Source organism: Lycium barbarum, chromosome 6, assembly GCF_019175385.1.
Source record: "Lycium barbarum isolate Lr01 chromosome 6, ASM1917538v2, whole genome shotgun sequence".
Classification (NCBI taxonomy): domain Eukaryota; kingdom Viridiplantae; phylum Streptophyta; class Magnoliopsida; order Solanales; family Solanaceae; genus Lycium; species Lycium barbarum.
Genome location: NC_083342.1, coordinates 121464824 through 121490294, shown reverse-complemented (window position 1 = coordinate 121490294; position 25471 = coordinate 121464824). Strand labels below are relative to the sequence as shown.

At 36.0% G+C, this 25471-nt stretch overlaps 4 protein-coding genes across 5 annotated transcripts; 3 read left to right on the top strand and 1 right to left on the bottom strand.

The window, feature by feature from the left end:
• Positions 1-406: 406 nt before the first annotated feature.
• On the top strand, positions 407-1574 carry LOC132644552 (uncharacterized; the record flags this gene model as incomplete). Its single annotated transcript, XM_060361140.1, has 1 exon — positions 407-1574. A coding segment is annotated over one exon (756 nt), but the record flags the coding sequence as incomplete, so codon positions are not given.
• A 7974-nt stretch (positions 1575-9548) lies between these two features.
• On the top strand, positions 9549-12202 carry LOC132598408 (scarecrow-like protein 30). The gene has a single exon (XM_060311256.1). The coding sequence runs from the start codon at positions 9965-9967 to the stop codon at positions 12005-12007; it is 2043 nt and encodes a 680-aa protein (XP_060167239.1). The 5' UTR covers positions 9549-9964; the 3' UTR covers positions 12008-12202.
• Positions 12203-13165: 963 nt separating this feature from the next.
• On the top strand, positions 13166-15703 carry LOC132598411 (F-box protein At2g40925-like). Its single transcript, XM_060311259.1, has one exon. It carries the CDS (start codon positions 14359-14361, stop codon positions 15496-15498), a length of 1140 nt encoding a protein of 379 aa, XP_060167242.1. The 5' UTR covers positions 13166-14358; the 3' UTR covers positions 15499-15703.
• Positions 15704-17216: 1513 nt separating this feature from the next.
• Positions 17217-24932, bottom strand: LOC132598410 (uncharacterized). 2 transcript variants are annotated; one of them, XM_060311258.1, is made up of 10 exons: positions 24886-24932; positions 24727-24800; positions 23557-23658; positions 23415-23460; positions 22645-22720; positions 20266-20632; positions 19232-19481; positions 18608-18850; positions 18403-18522; positions 17217-17774 (listed from the first exon to the last, which is right to left on the bottom strand). In XM_060311258.1, the coding sequence occupies exons 2-10, from the start codon at positions 24796-24798 to the stop codon at positions 17326-17328; spliced, it is 1725 nt and encodes a 574-aa protein (XP_060167241.1). In that variant the 5' UTR covers positions 24799-24800; positions 24886-24932; the 3' UTR covers positions 17217-17325. The 2 variants fall into 2 exon arrangements, with proteins under 2 accessions (XP_060167241.1, XP_060167240.1); XM_060311257.1 differs by lacking the exon at positions 24886-24932 and having other exon boundaries at positions 24727-24879.
• Positions 24933-25471: the final 539 nt, after the last annotated feature.

The following is a 25471-nucleotide window of genomic DNA, read 5'->3' as shown; positions in this document are numbered from 1 at the left end:
CTCCGTTTCCCAAAGAAATATGTATTCGTTTGTCTTGTAATAAAGAATCTCATCTTTTTTGTGACAAAGGTGAGGTTCCTGATTTGCTTCTTGATTGTTGAATTTTTTTGAAGTTTAGGCTGAAAAGTTTGAATTCTATATGCTTCTACACTAGAATTAGAGTCCTATTTGTAATTGACAGCTTCAGCAAGTATTATTAGTATATGAAACGTTTATGCAAATCGTGTGATAAAGGTGTAGTCGAGGTGCCTGAGGATATCATAATCGATATTGCATCGTTTGCCTTCAAAATCTCTAGCAAGGTTCAAAATCGGGAGACCTTTTTATGTTCGCAAATTCGTTTCTTCTATGAATCTTCGTCACGACAAGCGAATAGTACTATTCATGGTAATACAAGTTTAGATGATTCAGGAGAGTGTATAATGTCGCGTCATCTAATGGTTTTCTTCTTTACAATAGCCAGAGGGTCAATAAGCAGAGGGTTTATTATGTTTATAATCCTGCCACGAGGCATCATTTATCTTTACCTAAAACTCAAATTTGCATCAAGAATCCAACCGTTGGATTTATTTGTAAGGTAGATGACACGGATAAAGATGTCATCTCCTTTACTATAGTCCGCTGTGCATTGCCTTCTGATGCGTATAAAAAGTTCACAAGTGTAACAATTGAAAGTTTATCTTCTGAGACTAAAATCTGGACGGCCAGTAATCTAACTGATCAAGTACTTCATGGACCCTACGCTTCTCGGGATATAAAAACATCATTAGCTGGTGTCATCGATGGAGTATTCTGTTGGCTTGACCAACGACCACAGATCACTGTTTATGATAGCGTCCCCAAGCGTCTATCGGCTTTGGCATTGCCTAAAGAGATTGGGGCCGGACAGCATTGTTCTCTTGGAATATCAGGTGGGCAATTGTACTTGGCACTGAATGATGGAACTGGGGCAGCCATCACTGTCACTGTGTGGTACCTCAAGAGCAACATTCGTAGACGAGGCAATGCAGTATGGGTTAGGAAGTATTTTGCAAATGTCGCCACTGCGCTTTTACAATGTCCAGAGGCCAATTTTGAACTTGCAAGCTCTCGACTTATTGAGGTGCAGAACATGGTTATTCATCCTGCTGTTCCGCACATCTTACAACTTGGAAAAGGATAGTGCAGAATTTGTGTATGATTTTGGAGAACCCGTCTGGAAAGCACAACACTATACATTATTTCCTTACGAGTGAGATCAATGGCCACGTCTTCTGCAGACCAAATAGCGTTGGCTAATACTTACGTATTCGTACTTCTTAGAACATTTGTTGAGTGGTCTATTTACTTCGAACTTAAGACATAGACTTTTTATGGTCTTCTTTTTATGTCACCTGAATCCGTGATTTGATCTCCATTCATACTTTTAGATGCCTTTGTTTCCATTTTTCTCATATTATACCTCTCCTTTACCCTCACGTGAAAATGAACGGAAAAAGTTCCTTCTAAGCTCTTCCTCTTATATTGAACTGTCTTGCATACTTACCATATTATTCCCTTTCATTGTTTGGTCTCTTGAAGGACTAATTTTAATCGTGATGAGAACTAGAAGTAATGAAACTGCCTTTAGCTAAGGTGACTGGGCAGTGGCCTGAAAGCTAATGCCTCGTGGGAGGCAGTTGAATTGTGTGCATCTTCTCTAGGTATCTTTGGATTGTGGAGGAAGTACTGGTTTTAGAGGCTATAGCTAATCAAGATGAAGAAATTTTTTTGAGAGGAGGAGGAGAATGTACAGGATCTTGGGGAGAGGCTAACTCATAGTCACGTAAGTATAATAATAAGTCAAGGTTACAAGCTTACAACTAATACAGTTAATATCCCCTTACGACACAAGTAAATACTCCTATCCTATCAATGGTAGTCTAGAGAAACAAAATACAAAGCATGTTATACAGAAGCAATCAGATTTTGTAAAGGACACTGTATTTAAAAGAAGGTTCGTTGCGATTTAACAACCATCCCAGGTGTTTCTTATTCAAAACCTGTAGAATTGGGATGGCAAACGGTGGCATGTTTTTTGTTTTTGTTTTTTAAATGAGTGGACCATTGAAATCAAAAATTCAAAACGAATACCAGCATTCTCATCTGCTAAGGGAAAGCCAGCACAAGTTCTCCCTGTTTGAAATGGAAGGTACAGTCAAACGTCTTTATAACAATGTTGTTAGTTTTGATATTTTTGGCTGCTATAGTGAATTTGTGTTATAGAAAACATATTATATAACATAACATGAAAGATTGACTCCGCAGAAAACAAAATTGTTATAGTAAAATGTTGTAATAGAGGATGATTGTTGTAGAGAAGTCTGACTATACTAGCTTGTAATTATTGTCAATGTAGTCTAGTTTGCAAATTTGCTCATCAAGAAGCTCTCTGGCTTGAATTTGTAGCAGGGACTTTAAACACACTTTAGGATCCCTAAGAAATGCCCAAACATTTAGTTATACCCCACTGCACTTGACTATTTTGTGTACACCGGGTATTTGAGATTGGCTCGGGCTCTTGGGGAGTAGCACTGGTTATACAGAGTTAAACGTCCCCTTCACAACTGCATCAGGATAGAGCAGTTTTGATGTTTGGGATTTTTCAACATTGTTGCTCATCCCTACTACATTTTTCATTTAATGTCGCACCTTTGTCAATGCCTCTGGATTATTCAGAAACTCTTAGATCGTCGTGTTTGTAGTATCAGTCCCACTATAAACAATGCATGCTCCAAAAACACAGCTGAAGTTAAAAAGGAAGGAACTCCATAGTAACAAGAACTTGATCATGTTGAATCCTACTTGCAGGAGGATAATTTCTTCAAAGCTTGCCAATTAGTCTAACGATAGGTAAACTTAATTATACTTAGTCTAGCTCCAGTACTTTCACAGCTAAAAGGAGAAAAAAGGAAAGCTCCCACTAATTTATTTAATTTTGGTTGCCTGGAACACTTAAATCTGGTTTTCTTCTGTACTTGTAATATATATAGAAACATAAGTTTTTTCTTCTAATGCCTGTAATCTTGAAACTGAATTCTTGAGAGAAAAATCATGATAGAATTACCAGAATGCCCAATTAAGGAGAAGAGAACTTAATTTTCTGATCATTGCAATTAAAAGTAATCACGTAGTTTCTATTCTTCGATGTGTATTTCTATCTATTGTGCCTTTGCTTTATATCTTGTTACTTTGCTGTCATATTTTTTTGTATTTGCGTCGAAATTCTTTCTTCTATTTTCCTTTCCTTTCTTTTCTTTTTTTCCTTTTGAGCCAAGGATCTTTTGGAAATAACATCTCTGGCCCACGAAGGTAGGGATAAGGTGTGCGTACATACTATCCTCCTCAGACCCCATTTGTGAGACTACACTTGGAATGTTGTTGTTGTTGTCGTTGCTATTAAAAGTAAATATGCAGCAAAATTGCTTCCACTCGAATCAATTCCACTGATAAGCCCTGCTTCTTTAACTTTTTTCTCCTTCCTCACTTGTTTGTCCGATATCCTCTTTAAAGTTCCATCGATATAAGATCTGAGCGGGAAAGTCTTATTTTGAAGTAAAGCATTCTTTGTAAGGCGATTTTAGTAATAGACCTCGAGTCCAAAATTTTTTATTAAGGATAAATAGAAGTATTTACTATCAGAGGCGGATTCAGGATTTGGAGTTTTCAGGTGCCACATTTCTTTGAATCCAGATAGAGTAAATCGACGTTGGGCTTCAAATCGGATTATTGTATTTTCAATTTAGACAAATCAACTAAACGAAAAAAACATAGTAATAATTATGAAAACTCGGCATAACGGAGATTTGTTCCAACGGGAGAGAGAAGAATTCTGGACTAGAAAACCTACGATAATTTAACTTTTTAAATTAAGCAAATAACTAAGAAGAGATTAAAAAACTCAAGAATTAATAAACAAAGATAGTCAATAATACTAATAATTAAAAGCAAGTTAGGAGGAATTAAGGAAAAGAAAATAAAACGAAGGAGAATAGAAAGCTTACGGATGTGGCTCCTCTCCATTTTACTTTTTTATTTTATTTTTTAGTTTCTCAAGTGTATAGTCGAATTATTGACATTTATCTTATTTTAGATTAAGAGACTTAGATTAAATTAACTTAACAAACATCTTAATCATAGTTAATGATATAATTTTAGAAACACGCACACTAGCATTGATAAAAGTTCTATAATTTTTGCAACTATTATTAACATTACTTTCATTTCATATCTTTTACATTCATATATAATTTTAATGAAATGAAACTATATAAAATTTCAAATAATTATCTTAGCTTTTGCTCATACAACCGTTTTGATTATTCAATTTCTTTTATTTGCCCTATGATGAATAATACATAAAATAAAACAAAAAATACGTCATATTGTGGTTCAAATGAAGCAGCTGACTTTTGCCATATTAAGAAATAAATCGGTTATTATTGCATTTAAAATCATTAATTTTTTTCTTTTACCCGTAATTATAAATTCTAACCTGTAGAAACTTTTTTACAACAGCAATAAATAAAATTACTAAGTGATCCTCGTATAACTATTTTAATTTAAAATTACAAAGGTAGGTTAAAACAAAATGAGGGAGTTAATATAATTTCTATGAAGGCAACATATACCCATTACTTGTTAGTTACACAGTTTCATTCATTAAAATAAAGTTTATATTTAGATGTATAATATATTGATACTAACTGGTATAAACGTATAGGTGTGCTAATGTGCTGTCTAGTTGGTTTTAGTGTGCAAGCCAAAAAATTTAACAAAAGTGTAGTGAATAGGGCTCGAACTAGGGGTGCTTATCGGGCGTTCGGTTGGATGTTAGCGCTTAACGGTTTGGCTTATCGGTTTTCAATTTTTAAATACACCAATTTGCTAACCAACCAATAAGGTAGCGGTTGGTTTGGTTTGGATTTAACGATTATCGATCGGTTATTAGTTGACTTATCGGTTAATCAACAAAGTCAATTAAGAAAAGGCCTTCGATGATTTAAACCTAGCTATATGGTAGAAATTTCAACAGATGAGGATGCGAAAGAACAACTACAAGAGAGAGAAAGGAACCAGAAGATTGTCATTGTGAGACCAACTAACAACAAAGTTTATATACCTTGCAAATGGAAATTCACATCTCAGGATACAAATATTGTGGAAATTATTAGGACATAGAAATTTATATATAATATAAAGCTAGGCATATATAAGGTGATGTGGCATCTCTCTATGGCCTCCATTGTCATTTATCTTTTTTCTCAATTTTTTACATTTTTGATTTATATTTATACATAATCTAAAAAGTAAATGGATTAATAAAAACCTCATAAAATAAATATTGAAATCAAACCCACGTAGTAGTAATCAAGGCTGTCTTTATTATTAATTTTTGCAATAAAATCCAATTTACCATTTGCCTGAATCAACCCACGTAGAATCAATAAAACCCACGTAGGAGCAATATTGAAATAAACCCGCAAGTTGGACCAATACCATGACTTTAATGACAATTAAATTCCTATTCGTGCATTATGTAGCAGTATTGATGCATTACTTATTTTTCATACTGCAAGGTGCTCTATCTCTCTATCTATCTATCTATCTATATATATATATATATATATATATATTCAACAACAGAACTAAAAATAAATAAAGGTTTCATATTGAACTCTTTTCTAGATTAATCTCAATGATTCTTTGTGATTAATTTCTTTTCTAATTAATCAAAAGTGTAACGTACAGTGATTAATTTATTTTCTAATTAATCAAAAGTGTAACGTATGGAGGTCACACAATGACTCCCATCCCCTTCTCTAATCTTTGTCCTTAAACTCTTTTATATATGCAGTGACCTTATGAAATTGCTGCAATTGCTTTTGAAGCTATACCATATGAATTTTGGCTCAGAATTGTGGTGTAAATATGAGCTAGATAATGATTGGGCTAAAGAAAGGTGCAAGATTTATAGTATAATTTAGATAGATTTGCTAATTCAGACTTAAGTGATGCACCGTAGTATAATTTAGATAGATTTGCTAATTCAGACTTAAGTGATGCACCGTAAAATAGCAATCACGGGACTGTAAGAATAAGTAGTTATTTGTCATCCATTTTGCAGCAATAGTTTTTTCATAAATCTCTTTACTTTATGTTTATGGAGTTGTAAGTTCTTGAAATTTTAACATTCTCTTTCTTAATTTTGTTCATTGTTCTTACAGGTTGTAACATTGTGAAATGTTTAGCTTTTCAGTTTTCTGTTACATTGTGCTTTATAAATTATAATAATGTTTCCAATTTTGATTTTTTTTTTCTACTTGTAGAGCAGGGCAAATTCAAAGTCATTGAGTTAGATGTATCATGAAGGAGAAGTCTCGAGGCCAAAAACAAGAGGTATGTTTTAAATTTTATTTTTGTTTTCATTTTTCTCTGTACTTTTTTCTTCTTTTCCCCACTAAATCGCCGAAGCTCCTACCTATTAGAATGTTAGTTAGAACTTTTACAGATTTATACTGTCAATTTTCAGTTCTACAAACGTTTTAAGCTAAATCTAAGAATTAACATTTATGTGTCTATTTTACTTATCAACTATAAGAATTCTCTTTTGTACTTAATTTTTTTAAATTTTTATACATGTAAAATGAATTTATTTCATGACAGCGCGAAGCGCGGTCAAATTTACTAGTAGGTAATTAAGTGCAAGTCTTTCAAATTTAGTAGAGAACGGCAAACAGTTGCTTTTTATAGCACTATGAGTCCCCTTACCAAGAGCTAGAGATCTTAAACATGTTGAGGACCTCTCAATAGCTCATAAACTTTGGAAGGATGTAGAAAAACAAAATTTGCATGCTATATCTATTTTTTAACAAGCCTCAAATTGTATTACAAAGTTGATTTGCACTTCTTTGGTCATAAGTTACAGCCCAACCTTTTGGTATAAAACATATGTTCAATTTTCATCTATACCTGCTTATCCAAAATCCTTGAAAGTCCACATGTTGCAGCTCCTTAACTCTTTAGAGTTTTAACATTTTAGGTTCTAACTTTCTGGACGACTTATTTATATAAAGGATATAAATACAAATTTAATCATTCTTAACGGGTTAACGGTTTATCCAATAAGAAAATTGAGTAATTCGTACCCCGCACCGTTAAGCGGTTAATTATAAATTTCAATCCGTGCACCAACCGTTAATCTGATATCCCAATGCCAATAAGCTAATAAACCGATTTTGCAGTTGGATTATCAGTTACGGTTCGGTTTTAAACAGCCCTAGCTTGAACCCTCATCTTAAGGGATTCAGCTTTCGCCCCTTGCCACTAGCACTATCACAACATTTGCTACTCCGAGTACCAATTGATTTATCATACGTTTTATGTGGATATACACATATATACATAGCATTTATGCCGAAGTTTGCGGGTGATGTGGCACTCCCACGGCCCTTAGTAGATCTGCCCCTGTTTACTATACCACAAATATTAGGAGTTCTACATTTTAGTTAGGAGAACCAAAATGGTTCTTCACCTTTTCGTTTTCCTCACTTGTTTGTCCGATATACGTTTTGAAGTATCATTAACTTAAGACCTGAGCTGGAAAGTCTCACTTTCGAGTAAAACATTCTTTATTAAAGGCGATTTTACGATTTTAGTAATAGACCTCGAGTCCAAAATCTCCGATTAAAGATTAAAAATATATATATATATATATATATATATATATATATATATATATATATATATATATATATATATATATATATATATATTACTACACCACAAAATTTGGGAGTTGTGCGTTTTAATTAGGAGAAGCAAAATGCTTCCGCAAGGCCTGACGCTAATTCGTAACAAAATGACGATAACACGACAATAAAATAACATGGGGAGATCTCTTAATATTAAATCACCTTGAACAAATGGGGCCCGCTACCAGTCAATGCCGCCAGGAACTTGGGGCTTACGTTTTAGACTTTCACCGGCAGCTTCCGGTCCAGGTTACTGTTCCCCAGTTAACACGTAGCTCCCTTAATTTTCTTGTTTTTGCCCTCATGCCCAACCAATTTATTTCTTCCATAAACGAGTGGCTCGCTCAGTCAGTACTAGTTTAGTTACTGTATTTAATTTCTTGTAATTCTTACCTGTGTTTTTTTTTTCTTCTTTGCCGTGGATATTTGGTAAAGTTTCTGAAAAACAATTGTATAAGAAGAAACATCTATAACTCTGAGTCAATCCACGATAACTATTAAAGATGCGCTAGATTATTTATGTGTCCGGGTCGATTGGAAGTTCGACCAGAGGCCCATGTAACATCCTCCCCTAAGCACGAAATTAGTGGAAACATAAAAACAAAATATTGACCAAATATCAAATTATGATGTTATTCATTAGGAATTTGGAATTTGGAATTGATTAATGATATTCATAGTAATTAAGAACGTAGTCATCCTAAATCATTGCAAGTAGATACTTCTTTTAATTTTTGAATTTCAATTGGTTACAGAAAATAAAATTTGTTCTTTCAAGATCTTTATAAAGATTGATATTAATTGCAGACCATTTCCTTGATTAGGTATCGGATTCTAATTTAATATTGGAGTAAATATAAAGAAGGAAAATCATATGACTAAAAACTTAATCAAATGAAATGAACAAAAGATGAGCTGTTTAAACTTCCTCCGTAAGATAAGTTATGAAAAGGGAAAAGGTGAGAGTCAAATTGGAGAATAGTCGAGATTAGTCAAAAGTCGAGATTAGTCAAAAGTCGAGACAAGTAGAGTGACATATTTCCCAGAAGATACAACAGTGGAGGAGGTCATCACAGTCTTGATTCTTCACCTCTGGTCGGATAATGTCAAATTGTTCCCTCGTCAGTTACCCCCACCACTTATTCAAAAGATGGCAATATAATATTCCCATCGTTATAATTTATGTAATAAATTTGAATAGACTCAGAAATTACGAAAAATACATACTCGTATATTTTCATTTCAATTTATGTGGACATATTTAATTGAGCAGTGAATTTCAAAAAGACAAAAAAAAAAAAAAGGCTTTTTGTATTTATCCTTTTAAATATGCTATAATATTTAATTGATTATAAAACTTTTAAAAGTTTATGGTTTTAAATATATCATGATATTTGGATGGCGATGAGCTTTTCATTAGGTTTAAAATGAACTTTCAAATAAATAATTTATTTGATATCTTTTCATCTGCAATTAATTCTCAACGTGAAAATACATATCAGAGGGCTGATTTTTTAATAGAAAAAAGAGTAGATCTGAAAGGTTCCAAATGAATTGGCTTATTCGAACGGGGCTTTCTAAATTTTAGTAGGAGTAATTCTCTTTGAAGAACACTAAAAAATTAATAGGTTCACACAAATTGAAATATCATATTAAAATTTAAAGCTCATTCCTTTTTAAACGGATTTATATATATTGTCACATAAATTGAAACCAAGACATACTTGAAACAAAGAGCAAGGAAACAAATACTAATAAATTAGTACTAATCATAGAGACTAGAGAAAACCGATAACTTGCTAGGCTACTTGCCTTAGCCGGTCACGACACGAGTGGTTGGGTTCATCATCATCAACACCTCCTTCCTGGAAGTTGCTATTTCTTGATTGAATATTCAATTAGGAACGTAGCCCTTCTTTCTTTCTTCTGGTTCTTATTATTATGGTAGTATATATTAAATAGAGACGCCATTTCTTTGCTTCCAAGCTCAATTCTTCCATCTTCTTCTTCTACTACTTCATCGGCACCACTAAAAAGATTTTCTATATACCTCATTTAGGAGGTACCTAGTTCAATTCCTTGCAGTAGCATTCCAATATTCCTATTTGATTAAATTTTCTGGGATTGCTTTGATTCTTTCTTTAATCAAACGTCTCAGAGTTCAGTAGATCAAATACTTCAATCCAGTTCCCATGGAAGCCCTATTCCAAGAACAGTTTTTTCCTTCTCCAGATGCTTTCATTTTTAGGCACCCTTCGACCAATATTCCAGTGGATCCAAGAAAAGATGTTGTACAAAATGGTAGTACAATATTCAAAGGTCCTAGCTTTGATGAAGATTACCCTCATGTCCATTCTAATCATGTTGTTGGAGAGGGAAATTCTTCTCCTCAAGTGGAAGGGGAAGGAGAAGGGGAACATTATGATGCAATGTATAAATACATAAGTCAGATGCTTATGGAAGAGGATGATTTGGAGAATAAGCCCTGTATGCTCCGTGATTGTATGGCTCTCCAAGCTGCTGAGAAATACTTCTCTGATGTCCTTCATGGATCTGAAAACAACAAATCACCCCAATCTGTCATCTTTAATCCACAGGATTCCTCTCGTCTTCTGAGCAACACTTCATCTGATTCTATTGAGTCTCCTCAATGGAATCTTAATTTTGAATCCCCTGTTTCAGTGGAGAGTTTGTCTGGTGTCTTTAATCCGGACTCTGTCTTCAACAACCATTCATTTGGCAATGACCAAGTTGAAGAAGAAGTTGCTAATGTCTTCCAAAGTAGTAGCAGCAGCGACGATTCACCCACTGGTTCGAGGGAAAAGAAAAACCACCATCGAGGATTTGATGACGATGGTGCAGACCAGCAGAGGAGTAACAAACAGTTGGCCGCATTTACTCATGATGAATCTGAACCACTGGAAATGTATGACAAGGTCTTGTTAGTTTGTCCAACTAATCCTTATTTGGAACAACATAACGGTACTAGTGTCACTTCCTGCTCGCCTAATGAACCCAAAAAAGCAACCAAAGTTGGAAGGCCGAGAGGTGGTAGGAAGAACGGCAGCTCTATTAGCAAGAAGGAAATGGTGGATTTGAGGGGTCTGCTGACTCAATGTGCACAGGCTATGGCAAGCTATGATAGCAGAACAGCTAGTGAGAAGCTGATACAGATAAGAGAACACTCTTCGCCCCATGGCGATGGGACGGAGAGGTTGGCTCATTATCTTGCCAATGCCCTCGAAGCACGCTTGTCAGGCACGGGTACAGCCTTGTATACAACGTTCGCATCCAGCAGGATATCAGCTGCTCACATTTTGAAAGCTTACAAGGCATATATCACAGCATGCCCGTTCAAGTTGATGTCAAACATTTTCGCAAACAAGCGTATTCGAAAGCTTATATTTTCTGGAGGACCGAAGATACACATAATTGATTTTGGGATTTTATATGGTTTCCAATGGCCATGTCTCATTCAAGGTCTATCCATGAGGCCTGGGGGACCTCCAGAGCTTCGCATTACTGGAATCGAACTTCCCCAGCCTGGTTTCAAACCTGCAGAGAGGGTTGAGGATACAGGGCGTCGCCTGGAGAAGTACTGCAAACGATTTAACGTTCCTTTCGTGTTTAAAGCTATAGCGAAGAAGTGGGAAACCATCACGCTTGAAGAGCTTGAGATTCAACGGGATGAGGTGCTGGTGGTTAACAGTTTGTTTAGACTAGGGAACATACCTGATGAGACAGTTGTACCAAACAGTCCTAGGGATGCTGTTCTAAATTTAATCAGGAAGATCCGTCCTGATATATTCATCCACGGAGTGGTGAATGGGACATTCAACACCCCATTTTTCGTCACGCGGTTCAGGGAGGCGCTTTTTCACTTCTCTTCACTGTTCGATATGTTTGAGGCTACACTACCCCGGGAGGACGAGGACAGGAAGCTTTTCGAGGAAGAGGTTTTTGCAAGAGATGCTATGAACGTGATCGCTTGTGAAGGAACAGAGAGAGTCGAGAGACCTGAAACGTACAAGCAGTGGCAACTTAGATGCGTGAGAGCTGGATTTAAACAGGTGCCACTTGACCAGGAGATTATGAAGATAGTTAGAACTAAAGTGAGATCGGAGTATCACAAGGACTTCTCGGTTGATGAAGATGGCCACTGGATGTTACAAGGATGGAAAGGACGCGTAATTTACGCTCTCTCTTGTTGGAAGCCTACTCGCCGCAGTCTGTAAAATTGATCTAGTTTATTAGGCTATTTCTTAATATGCTTTTCCTATATTTCACCTAAGATCGAGCTACGGCCAACTTTAGGTCATGGCTGCTTGATTCATTTTCTAGTGAGTCTTTTTGTTTGTTTGTAGCAGCATTGTGGAATTTATTAATTTGGTTTCACAATCTCAAATGCTTCAGAAATTTCTTTCCCTTGATGTGCAGAAGCATGAAAGCCTTGTTTGTAGCTTAAGTTCGAACAGGTTAATTAAACAAATTGGAAGTTAACTGTAGATGGCACAGATCACTATCGATCTAGTGTTGTATCCTTCACAACTGCATCAAGATAGTAAATATATATGCCTAGAAACATATAATCTAGAATAAGTTTTTTATTCTAATACCATCTGTAAATCTTGCGACTGAATTCTTCTGAGAAACAACATGATGGGATTTACTTACCAGGATGCGAAATTGAAGAGAACTTAATTTGTAATCATTGCTAGTAATAAAATACTTATGTAGTAAAAGATTAATTATCAGTAATTTGATCTTCACTACCATCAATTCCAGTGATATCCGCTAGCTCTAAAAGGATCTGCAGAAATCCTTTCTACGATTCTCCTGGACTGCAACCTCTATTCTGTTTGGAAACATCTTTATACGTTCAATTATGATAGCATCTACTAATATATATTGTCAAATATCAACTTATTGCATGAGGGCCCTTTATGACTTCATTGCTCAAATCATCACTCAATTATTGAAAATTACTATTCCCTTCGCGCTAATTTAACTGTCTAATTTTCTTTTTGGTCTGTCCCCAAAAGAGTGCATCTTTCTATATGTAGTAAATTTTAACCACAAGATTCAACGGACATTTTAGTACTTTATACGTATATTTAATTTAGGACCACAAGATCCAAAAGCCTCTTTTATTCATTAAACTTTGTGTCAAGTCAAACTACGACACTTAAAATGGAATGGAGGGAGTAATAGTACAGCCATTTTTTTTTTTTTAAACAGAAAAGTCACATTTCTATAACCATATCACACCAAAAGTTGGGCAATTTGCAGGATTGCCCTTCGCTGGGGGGTGGTCTTTAATTTTTGTCCCTCAAATCGGTGATTTTTAACTTTTGCCCTTAAGGCCCAAATTCTGCCTGCATGGACAGTTTTGCAAATTCTGCCTTGCGATTCTTTTTTTATTATTTATGACTTAACTGAGATTCGAACCCACAACCTCGGGGTATTAGGCGAAGGCCAAAACTTAAAGACCACCAATTTGAAGGACAAAAATTAAAGACCACCCCAAATGAAGGACAATCTGCGCGGAAAAATAGAAGAAGCCAAAAGTCACCTGGCAGGATTTGTCCAAGTCCGGCTGCTAAAAGCTGATATACCCGATTCAAAATGTGGAATGGGTCGGGGATGGATTTGACGGGTGGGTTTTTAAAGGAATCGGGTATTTAAAATTGGGGTTGGGTCATTCGATTATAAGCTTGTAACGTGTCCTTCCGTTAAAATTGAGGGCAAATTTGTGTCAAATTATAATGTGAGGGATGTATTTGGACTGAAAGTATAACAAGGGGTATATTTAAACTATTTTTGATAGTGTAGGGGTATATTTGGCCCCTTTCCGTTTAGAAAATCCTTGAACGCCTCCTAATTTTATATAAAAAAATGTGTTCCCTTTAAAAAGTCCACTAAATAAATGAAACTAATAGATTTTGAATCCAGTAAATTAAACAGATCGGGTCACGATTGAATTACAATCACGAACGCAAAATTCATAATGTTCCAATTTTGAATAACCCATGCACGAAAACGTGCGCTTTATAAATGAACATTTGGACAACCTTTGACTAACTAAATTAAAAAGATCATAGTAAAGAATGAAGCATAACTGGGGAAAATGCATGATAGAATATTGTAAGGAATCATTAGAGAAAGAAATAAAACAAAAAAGGGAAACAATTAAAATAAAGAGGAAAAGAGGGTGTTGTGCGTACTATATAGGGTTAAAATTTGAAGATTTGGCTGGAGTGGCGGGATCCACTTTATTTTTATTCTCATAAATAAGTACAAATATCCCCTTTAATAAGAACTCCCATAAACCTACGTAAGTAACCGTCACCTAATAAGAGCATTCCACGGCTTCAATTCCGAAAGAGATTTTGGTTTTGCTTATCAAAAATAAAAATCTCCATCTCTGTGACCATTCAGTACTTTTGAAAGTGAGGTTTTCCTGTTATCTTCTACTCTAAATTGCTGAATTTTTTCTACTATGAATTACGGTTGTAGAATAGAATTACTGACACAATTTGAGCATTTGTTGTACTAGTAGTTGCAACTTGCAAATATTAGTATTAGTATGAAACGTCGGCGGAAATTGTCTGATAAACTACGTGTAGTGGAGATTTCTGAGGATATCATAATCAACATACTGCATCATTTGCCTTCGAAATCTCTGGCGAAGTTTAAATGTGTATCCAAGAGTTGGCTAAAGTACATTTCTGATTCATCTCTGAGTTATAGTTGTCGTTCTAAACTATGGAGGCCTCAACCGTATCTAGTTGGTTTCTTTTATCAGGCTCGGGATACCTGTGAACCTTCGAAAATTCACTTCTTCTTCTCATCAGAAGAATCATCACTAGCAATTGATGATTGTTTAGATCAGTCAGTCACTTTTCTTGGCAGGACCGCGTATATTGTTGCATCGTCCAATGGTTTTCTACTTTGCAATAAGCAGAGGGTTTATTATGTTTATAATCCTGCGACGAGGCAGAGTGTGGCTCTTCCTAAAACTCAAAGCAAGATGAATGATCCAACTGTTGGATTTATTTGCAAGGTAGATGACCCTGATAAAGATGTCATTTCCTTTACTGTAATTCGATATTGGGTTTCACTGTCCAATGTAACAATTGAAAGTTTCACATCCGAGACAAATGTGTGGACTGTCAGTATAATTCTTGCTGTACCTCTTCGACCGTACTTTTCTAACTATATGAAATCAGCATCAGCTGGTGTTATCGACGGAGTATTCTGTTGGCTTGATCAAGGACCACAAATCACTGTTTATGATAGTGTGAACAAGAGTTTCTGGGCTTTGGAGTTTCCGGGAGAGATGGTACCGGCTATAGCCAATTATTTTCTGGGATTTTCAGGTGGGAATTTCTATTTTGCATCGTATGTTAAGACAGCTATAACAGTGTGGCAACTCAAGAGCAATATTCGTAGTCAAAATGCACTGTGGGTTAAGAAGTATGAAACGAATATCGCAACTCCAGTTCCTTTAGGACTTACAGGGTCTCTACATGTTGAGGTGCAGAACATGGACATTCATCCTACTATTCCCAACATCTTTTATTTGGATGTAAGAGGTAAGGTTATTTCTTATGACATGGAAACGGATATTCCAGAACTTGTGCATGATTTTGGAGAATATTGGTGGAGAACTAAACACTTCAAACTGTTTTCTTATGAGTGGCATCAATGGCCACGTCTTCTGTAGACTATCAAGCTGGTGTTGTCTCTTACTTCTTCTAATAACATTTGTTGAGTATCCTATTTATTATGACTTAGATATAAATAAGTTTTATGGACTTCCCTCTTTTATTTGAGCTTCATCCTTGATCTTCTGTGCTATTTCATTATCTGGTTTTCAACTGTTTAAATTTTATTACTCGAAATTTGAATAAATATACCATGGTGGTATATATGAATATCTGTCTCCATGTATGGTAGTGGGCTAGCCAAAAGAAGTAGTGATCTTTTGACCTTATTCCTCAGATAATTTTGAAGCATAAAATCCAGATGAAATTTTCTTCTAATAACTGCAGACCGCGACGCTGAATTCCTCTAAGATACAATATGATGGCATTGTGAGGATGTCAAATTAAGGATAAGACAAGTGAAATTCTAATCATTGATATTTAAATGGATGATGAGGCAAAAGATGAATTACCTGCTAATATGGCCTTCACTCTCATCAAGTCCAGCTTCAAATGATATCCCCTGCTTCTATAGTGCTCTAAAAGGATCTGCAGAAAGTCAATTAGAAATGCAAATTTAACAATGTCAACGGCAATGCCAATCTTGACTCATATGTATCTGACTGTCTTTCTGAACTACAGCTTTCTGTCACTAAACAAGCCTCAACTTTTCTGTTACTTAGCATTTTCCTCACAAACAGTTTGCGCAAACACAATGTCTAGTCCTCCATTTAAGGATATATGATGAATCCTGCAAAGGGAAGGTCACGGTTTGCAATAGTCACATGTTGATCGCGAACTACCTCTGTGATCTGGTGATGCAAATTGAATTGAACAACCTTGTGAGATCTCATTGATGTGCATTTATATAAAAAACATTGACAGAATAACAACAGAAATTTTAGAGCAACGAGAGCGAGCTGGTTTATCTTGCAGCTGCCTTCCAAACACTGGGCTGACTTGCTGATACGTTTATGTTCACAAATTCTGACGCCATGTTTAGTGAAAAGATAATATTTAGTGCTTCTGTGATAAAATGAAATGTCTTATAGGTGCTCCGCTCAAATATATCCCTGTCTTTTTTGTTTAATGCGATAGGCAGGCAAGTCTCTAAGATAATGATCTCCAGAAAGTCTCTGTTGTTCAAGTCAATTGAACCTCCAAGTTCATACTATTATTGGGTATGGCTAGAGAGGGTCAAAAAGGAATTGTGCTCGTTGAATTAGGTACAGAAAAAACTAAAATTTCTCTTCAAAACACCAGGAAAGGATATTTATTCCTTGCATTTTAGACATTTGAAACGACTCTGTGCAATAACTTCAGAATAATATTTTGGTGTGTTTGCTTATTTGGTATTCTCTTCTTTCTTTGTTTCTTTTTTTCTTTTTTCGGTTTTAACTTTTTCACCACAATGATAACAACTGGCATGCTCAGTTGAATTACCAAGTTATACATTGCATTGATCGATAAGATTTTGAGCCGAGGTTCTATCGGAAACAGCCACCCTACCTTCCAAGGTAGCGGTAAGGTCTGCGTACACTCTACCCTCCCCAGACCCCACCTTGTGGGATTATACCGGGTATGTTGTAAGATAAGATTTTGGATTTCTCTTGCTATGGAATAAGGTAGAAATAGTCGCATTAATTTCCAGAAAGAAAAAAGAAAAAACAAAATAAGGGGATCCTATTCACCTCTAACTCAACTGCTAAAGCAAGTTAACGCCCAAAACAGAAAACAATGGAAAAAGGAAGGATTAAGATGACTGATTCAAAAAGAGTGTACAACTGCTTATGCCCGGAAGAACCATCCCATTAGCACTCAAAAATAAAAATATGTTCCTTGAAAACTCAATCCGAATCAGAGGAATATTGAGGATAGGGCTTCAACGTCATTACCATCTTAGACAGTACCTCTCCCATATCTTCCACTTCATCTTTACCGAAACCCCAACTTTGGAGCAATGGTGCCCCAAGGGCTCCTCGTTCGATCCCAAACCTACGAAGATTTCCAAGTTTACTTTCCAAAAAGGGCAAAACAGCAGTGCTTGAACGTAATCTTGTCGCCATAGGAATGGAATGGACTTCAAGGGATCCCCTAGATGAAGAACCTGAAATCGGGGTTTCCAATAGCTTGCCGTGTTGGCCAATCCTATTGCCAAAGATCAAAGGGAAGGGCAAGGGTATAGGAAGAGGACACGTAGAAGCGGATAGGTGTGAGAATTTGGGCCTTGTGACTGAATTGTCATAAGCAGCCTCAACTGCATCCTTAACTTCATTAATTGAGGCCCTTTGGTTTCCTGAAAATTACAGGGAAAACTACAGTTAAACAGATCCAAGTATCTCTGGAGTCTGGACAAGCTATAAACAAAGAAGATGACAACAGAAAGGCGCCGCTAGAACACACTGAAGAATCAAATATGCTTTTAACAGGTGGGTATTCATTCATCTCACTTTCACATGTTAAAGTTACAAGCTCCCTTTAGGAACTATATTCTGTTTAGAGTAAAACATGTTGAAGTGCTTTGCCACCAAACATAATCCACTATTTAGGTTGGTTTTACCTTTGAGGTTTAGTCCTCATCACACACTGGAGCATCCCATCCAGTCTTTTCTTTGTTGCGTTCTCATTGTCTCTAGACTTACAAATGAAAAGCTCAATTTTCATAGGAGGGATTTGAAAGTTACATTTTAATCAGTAACTTTTCCAGTAATGTATCCTACTGTTCAAACCAGGTTAACTTCATGAAATTTACATATTGTGTTATAGCTTGAGCTTCTCAACGGTAAAAGCAGATGAAATCCAAAAGGAGATGAGGAAGCCAGTACGCATATCATCAAACTATGTACCAAGATATAAATAGGATCAGAAGATTGAAAAGCAAATGTTAAAAATATAAGAAATATGCTGAAGATCACATCAAGTACCAGATGTAACTGCTCCGTGAATGTTCATAGTTTCCACTGCATGGAAATCTTCAACATCTTCTGCTACGTCCGGAGTTAAGGGCTGCAAGTTTCCGAGAAAGCACTGCTGAGCCCGGTCTCCTGGGGCAAAAGAGTTTCCAACATCAGGAGTGGAAGTAATTGCTGTGACTTCAGAAAAATGAAATGCCAGAAAACGAAAGCATACCACTTAAAGAAGGTGCTGGCATGGCAACATCCAATATAGTTACCATGTTCTGCCTCGTTTGGCCTGCTAACATTTGTACAATCCCGTGCATATCCAGAGCACCAGACATACAGATTGATTCTGCAGATGGCCCAGATAGGTTCATCCTAAAAGGGAGACTAAATGAGTGCATTGCAGACGCATACACTGCACTGGAGTGGTAAGGCTTTTCGTCTTTAATGCTGAGAAACTGGGAAGCCCTACCTAGATAGTTAAATATATGCAAGTATCAGCCACGTGAACTCATGTTCAGATAAGAGATTAAAATATGAGAAGCATACAGAGTAAGAGGTCATAAGATTCAGTTACAGAAGTTAACAACCTGCACCAATTACTAGAAAAGACAAAAGTAGACAAACCAGACACAAGTTCATACATGCGAAGAAAGACTTTACCAACTATACAACACCCATCAGTTTTATGATCCAGTGAATGAACTGGTAAAAGAAAACGCATGATTTCCTAACTTTTTGCTGTTAAATATACAAGTTTTAACACCCATGCTTTCGCTCAACAATTATTGAATCCCAGTTCATTTCAAGTACATAGGATTCACATAGTTAACTAGAGAATAGCAGTACTTACTTCCACTTAGGGAGGGCAAACCAACAGGGATAATCAATTTACATAGCTCTGACAGCTTTGAAAATGAGACTGCATCGTGAAGATTACGGGAGATAGTTTGCTTGCGGCCTTTGGGTTCCATGTGCAAGCTAGGATTACGTGCATTATATAGTAAAACCGGGACGTTTGGGTACTCATCTGCAATGCTTTCCAGGAACATTGCGGATACACCAGAAAACCCTCCAGAGTCATCCACAATGCATTGGATCCCCTGTCAAAGAGATAATAAAAAATTAACTCCTCTTTCCGACAGGAAAAGAACACAAGTGCAGGTGAAATGATTTTTGTTTAGGCATTTATACAGAAATACATATTAGGCAGTAAAGGAAGATAAAACCAGTTGAGTCCAAAGAGCACAAGATTCAAGATCTCAGAAAGCAAGGAGGAGAACATAAAGTCGCATTACCGGTATCAGGCTGAAAGAGTTGATACTCAAACTGCTATAACGAAACTGTTGAAGACCAGACGAACTTATGAGGTTATTAAGTCAGTAAACCCATCAGACAACGGATAAGATATTATGGCAGTATCGTGAAGCTGCCCCCGGGCTTTGGTTCAACAATAAGGACACAACACATGAAATGCGGGCTTGTCGCACATCACGATTTCAAACCCCATGGACAAAAAGTCTGGTATTTAAGTTTGGAGGAGGGTATAGGGGCGGACCATATTCCCGGAGTTTCTCACAAAGCAGGTATGCAGGCGATTTCAATGGTATCAAAAAATAGAAGTCCCGTGAAAGAGAACGGGACTAAAGGTAACTGTATTGATATACTCAGTGAGGACAAAGTTCAGCGTCAAAAAGAAACTTATAAGACAAAGCAATGCTGCCAAACATGTATAGAAAATAGTAAAATTATCTTACTGGGAAGAATCAGAATCATTAGACGGAACAAAATTTAGGTGGGTGATCTGCCTACTAACCTGAGGGGATTTATGAACAACAATAAGCCAACCAGATGAAATAGAAGTCTAGAGATTTCAATCGCGAGTACCTGAATATGATCACATTCTTCAATGAAAAAGCGAAGTCTGTCATCTATTTCTTCACCATGTTGATGCCCACAATATGCCTCCTTCCCGAGTCCATAGTTATCAAAATCCTGAATATCTGCCCATAATCCACTTACTTCATACAAACTCTGTGGATGATAGTGCACTTTTGAAAAATCTGTCCAATATTGAACATCACTTTCCAAACATTCAACGATATCCTTATCTTGAATTTCTGCCCGAGAATTGTTGTTCACATTGTCTAAACCATTAGCTTTGCCCATGCTCTCCTGTTCTTCCTCGCTTAAGCTTTGCAAGAAGAGATTCCTTTTAAAAGGTTCAGATGTTTGAGTTGTGACTCTACCCTTCCTGCATATTTTGTCTGCAGATGTTCATTCATATAGTTCCACTCAAACTTATGTATATGATATTAGTAAAGCAAACCTCCCCCCCTTGAAATATTCCTCCAACATCACAAGTAATGTAGGATATGTAAATGTCCTGTTGGATCTTATTGGTTTTTTGATAAAGGGGCATTTTTTATACTGATTTTGCATCTCCCAGATGAGGAGGAGGAGGAGGAGGAGGAGGAGGCGGAGGAGAAGACGCGTCATTGTTGTTGATCTAGGAACTTATTGAAATATCCTTCTCATATTGAAGCCATGAGGGTCTTCAGACAGTATCTAAGAAGACGAATGACCAAGGATTAGGGCATTGTCGTTGTTGTTGTTGATCTAGGAACTTATTAAAATATCCTTCTTATGTTGTAGCCATGAGGGTCTCCCATCGTTATCTAGGATCTAATTTTTGTAATGCTTCAACTGTAATCATTCCAAATAATTTCTGTAATCTCACCCCTAGTTTCAACAACTTGGCTGCCAATTTATCACTTTGTCATGTCATGAAAGAGTTGTCCACTTAAAGATAAAAGCATGTGACTCATAGGGTGCAAGCTATCTTTCTAGACTTTTCAATTTCAACCTATTCTGTATGAAACAGGCCTACATATAAACATTCTAAACCAATCTGTTTACCTCCTCTCAACTCTTTGATTCACAACCACTTCAATAACAAAAGGAGCTTTCAAGTAATTCCCACTCCACTCTCACCTCTAGCTCGATCTTAGACGATTAAATAAACTATCTGACTAATTCTCTGAGCAAAACGGCGCTTATCAATTTTTTTTCAAGAAAACACAGCATTCCAGGAATTAACTGCTAATTGCAAGGCATTAAATAATTAATAAGAATATTCTCTAAAGCTCAAACTTGTCTGTTGAAACTGTAAGAGAAACAAACTGGAATGGTCACCAAAAATCCCAGTGAGCTGTTCAGCATAACTAATCAGAATCAATTTTCACTCGATCTGCAGAGCGGAATGCATTATTATCAGCAAAAAAGTTGCAGAAAAGGCGACGAATGCTTGGTGCTTCCTGCAAAAGGAACACAGGAGAGGACACGGACCATCCTGCTTCATTGCAGAATCGCCGCGAGATTTAGCACATTGTATTCTTGTTGTTCAACATAGCACGGGTGATACTAAGGACAACAAAAGAGGCAATCACGCGTTGGAGATTAAAGATTGTTCCAGAAAAATGAGATGGATGTAAAGAGTCTTCAAAGAACATTTTTTATTTTACTCGTACATTTCTTGCAAAGAGATATTCTTTCTTTTCATATATAGATAAAGTAATAAGTTTATCAATGTGGGGAAGCCCCGATATACGGAGAATAGAAAATTCTCGTATGTATAGATAGTTGGAATTACTTGATAGATGAATGTGGTTGCTTGTAGAAAAGGGCATTTGGCCTTCAGAATCATAAGTAGACTGTTGCTATGATTTATCACCGAACTGGACTGGTGAATACATATTAGACTTAAAGGTTTGCCTAACATGAGCAGTATCTTAAAAGTAATTACCAAATTAAACTTCTGCAATGATCAGGATCATTGAAGGCATAAGCAAATTCCATGAATTACACTTAAACTCCAGGAATGATATATTTCAAGGTAGTAATCAAAAGCAGAATTGTTAAACAGTTACATGCAATTACACTTTAATTGTCGTAACAATCGTTTCCAAAGCAATATCAGCAAGCAGTAAGAATGTGTGAATCAATCTTATTCAAAAAAAAAATGTGTGAATCAATAGGCGCACTTATTAAGGAAAGAGATGTAACAAAACAGCTGCAAGTCTAGACCCCTTGGTTGTGTTGCATCTATCTTTCTATTGACCTATTTCTTCTCCTTTCTTTTTCTTTTTCTATGTTTAGACAGGGAGAATAGGGTGAGCGGGACAACATGTTACTCCTTACTCACTTTGTGGCATATTATTAAACACAGAGTAACGGATCAAACGACATAGAGATTTAGAGTCTCACCATGTCATAACATCCAAGCTATTGGCAGGGATTTGATTGTACAATGATCCACGTGAACTCACAGATCCAAGGGACCCTATCATGTCACAAATGTGCAAAAGACCATCCGTCAGATCAACTAACTGATTGAGGACCTATATATTCTCGAGCATAATATGAAAATATATCGTTTTCTTCCTCTGCTTGTCGGTTTCACAAATGGTTGACAGCAGAACGATCCATAAATTAGGTAAGAATGTGATAGGGCCTTGTAGTTGTTCAATTCATGAGATGACATATTGTGCATATCTATTCACGGAGAACGGGTTCCGTTGGTCAACAGATGAATGCAATAATAATTTGAATATTGTATACATGGTATAGCAGAAAAATACAAGCAATGCATTTTCTGGCTTGACCAACTCTTCAAGCATAAGCTGCCCATTTCAACAATTAAGAACATAATAATTAAGCTACCTAAGGTGTAAGTCTGCGGCAAAAGTGTAAAAACAAAAAATAAGAAAACAGATCGAGTTCACCAACCTATAAGTTAACTTCTATATAATATGCATACAAGCTAACTGCTAAATATTCTTGTGTAGAAGATATGAAGGTACAACTTCCTAAGAGATCTGTATACTGAAACTAGCTTGAGGCCCAACATACTCTGATTCTCAACTGGAACAATAGGCACTATCGAGTAGATTAATATAGTTCCAAGACAACACTATAAAATAAACCCCAAATCATGGTGCTTAAGAAAAACAGATCTTTGTGCCAACATAATATACCTTGAAAGTTTACTGAGACCATTCGAGGGGTGTATGTAAGGAGGCCCTACATGCCAAAAATGTGTGAGAGCAACTCTAAGATATAATATAGCTATATAGCAAAGACAAAATCCACTTTAGAGTTTATGATCAGATAACTCACTTGCTGAGTTTCACCAGTACGATACAACACATCCATATCAAGACTGTGATTTTTGAATACTTGATCACTTTCAGGGCTTTCAGCCAATCCAAGTAATTCATCCTTCAAAAGTCCAATATTAAGTAAGAGATATTAGTCAGTAGAATCAGTAGTATTTCACCAACTTGCAGCCTATTATCCTGAATTACAACCAAGTATTAGGAACATATTCAACTAGTCCAGTGGGAACTTATTCAAGAAAAGAGAGTGAGGGGGGAAAGGAGATGAAAAGATTAACAAAAACAGCAACCTGAAAGATAAGAGAGCATCCACTTTAACTCAAACTCCGCGGATGGAGGTATAATCAAAATCCATATCCTTTGTTAAGCAATTAATATGGTGCTTCACAAAGACACAAACTACTGAAACCAGGTGTCTGACTTAATGATTTTGTAATTTAATATCACAAACAATGATCACAAGGAAAAAAAACTATCATACAATCCCTTGAAATTTTTGTTTCATTTTGTTCTTTTCTTTCTTTTTCGGGTCTATTAGATTGTGAACTAGTAATTTCAATTAGGTCCCACATTATTCTTTCTGTAATGGCCCATAGTTGTAGCTAGACCAAAATATTACATGGAAGAGAAAATAATTACAAAAACCAAAAAGCCCGCAACCAGCAGCAAGTTTAGGGGTGCAAAAGATCATAGCAGCCCTCGCAACATTCTAAAATTTTGAAACAACTCATCTTAAAATCGTAAAGCTCCTATCAGCCATTGAATTCATCATGGTAAGGAGAAACAATAAATTTTGTATGAAATAACTCATCTGAAAATTGCAAAAACGGAACCTTTAAGGAATCTACTACCTTGGTGAAGTAACATTCTAAACCCCTCAAAACCCCTTTTCCCAGATTACCCTCCGTCTCACAAACAAAAAGATTTCAACACAAATTGCCAAATTTATCAGAGAATTAAATGAACTACTACATGACAGTTTCATAACAAGCAGGGGTGCTGCTGAAAGTTCAAAAAAAAAAAAAGTGCAAGATAGGACTATCTTGAACTTGGTGTCTGTTTAAAACAAGAAAATGGGCATTCGATAAACCTACAAATTTAAGTAACCATAACAGCTAAACAGAAGTGAGTTGCTTCTTGAATTAGAGGCTTAGCAGTAAAAGGGGTATACCTGGAAGTTCCAGAAGTGAGAGCCAATAAAGTTGGCATAATTCCCCACTTGAATTGTTACGATTTCTCTCATATCTGAAAAGGAACAACAAATCTTTAACCGATAGAAAAAAGGCAAGGAATTGGCACACGATATATAGGAAGAGAGGGAAAAGACCACCCTATATTTTTCCCGAAGTTTTTTTTCACAAATGTGCACTTTAGTTTGTGAAAATACCAGTGGTACTTTGCAGCACAAAATAAATTAGAAAATAGTCAAAAATGTCCTAAAGGTTTGTGATTTGTCTTATATTGCCATTCTTTAACTTAGGGGCTCACTAACCCTGTTAACCGGTTCAACCGGAACCGGACCGGTAACCGGTAGCGGTCGGTTTTCAGTCTAAAAATCGGAACCGGTCACCGGTTCCGGTTTACCAATTCCAAACATGAAAATCAGAACCGGACAGGTCCAAAACATTAGAAATCCCTTTTTTTTATTTTTTGTATAGTATAGTATATATATATATATATATATATATATATATATATATATATATATATATATATATATTATAGTACTTATTAGTATATTGTAGGTATATTTATATATGTTATATAAGTTTATAAGTAAAGTTTATATATTTACTAACTAACAGCATATACGTATATATATATTAAGTTATATGCTTGAGTTATACTACACATACCTAAAATATACTAAGAATATACTTATATATATATATATATATGTTTAAGTTATATGTATA

Bases quoted from the DNA above. Each gene is read 5' to 3' on its own strand.
- LOC132598410 (XM_060311258.1), bottom strand. From the start codon at position 24,798: ATGAGAGAAATCGTAACAATTCAAGTGGGGAATTATGCCAACTTTATT. The intron at 23,461-23,556 runs GTGAGTTATCTG...TTTGGCATGTAG, and splicing joins GTACTGGTGAAACTCAGCAA to GGCCTCCTTACATACACCCC. The intron at 19,482-20,265 runs GTACTCGCGATT...TCTCTTTGACAG, and splicing joins AAGAATGTGATCATATTCAG to GGGATCCAATGCATTGTGGA.
- LOC132598411 (XM_060311259.1), top strand. From the start codon at position 14,359: ATGAAACGTCGGCGGAAATTGTCTGATAAACTACGTGTAGTGGAGATT.
- LOC132598408 (XM_060311256.1), top strand. From the start codon at position 9,965: ATGGAAGCCCTATTCCAAGAACAGTTTTTTCCTTCTCCAGATGCTTTC.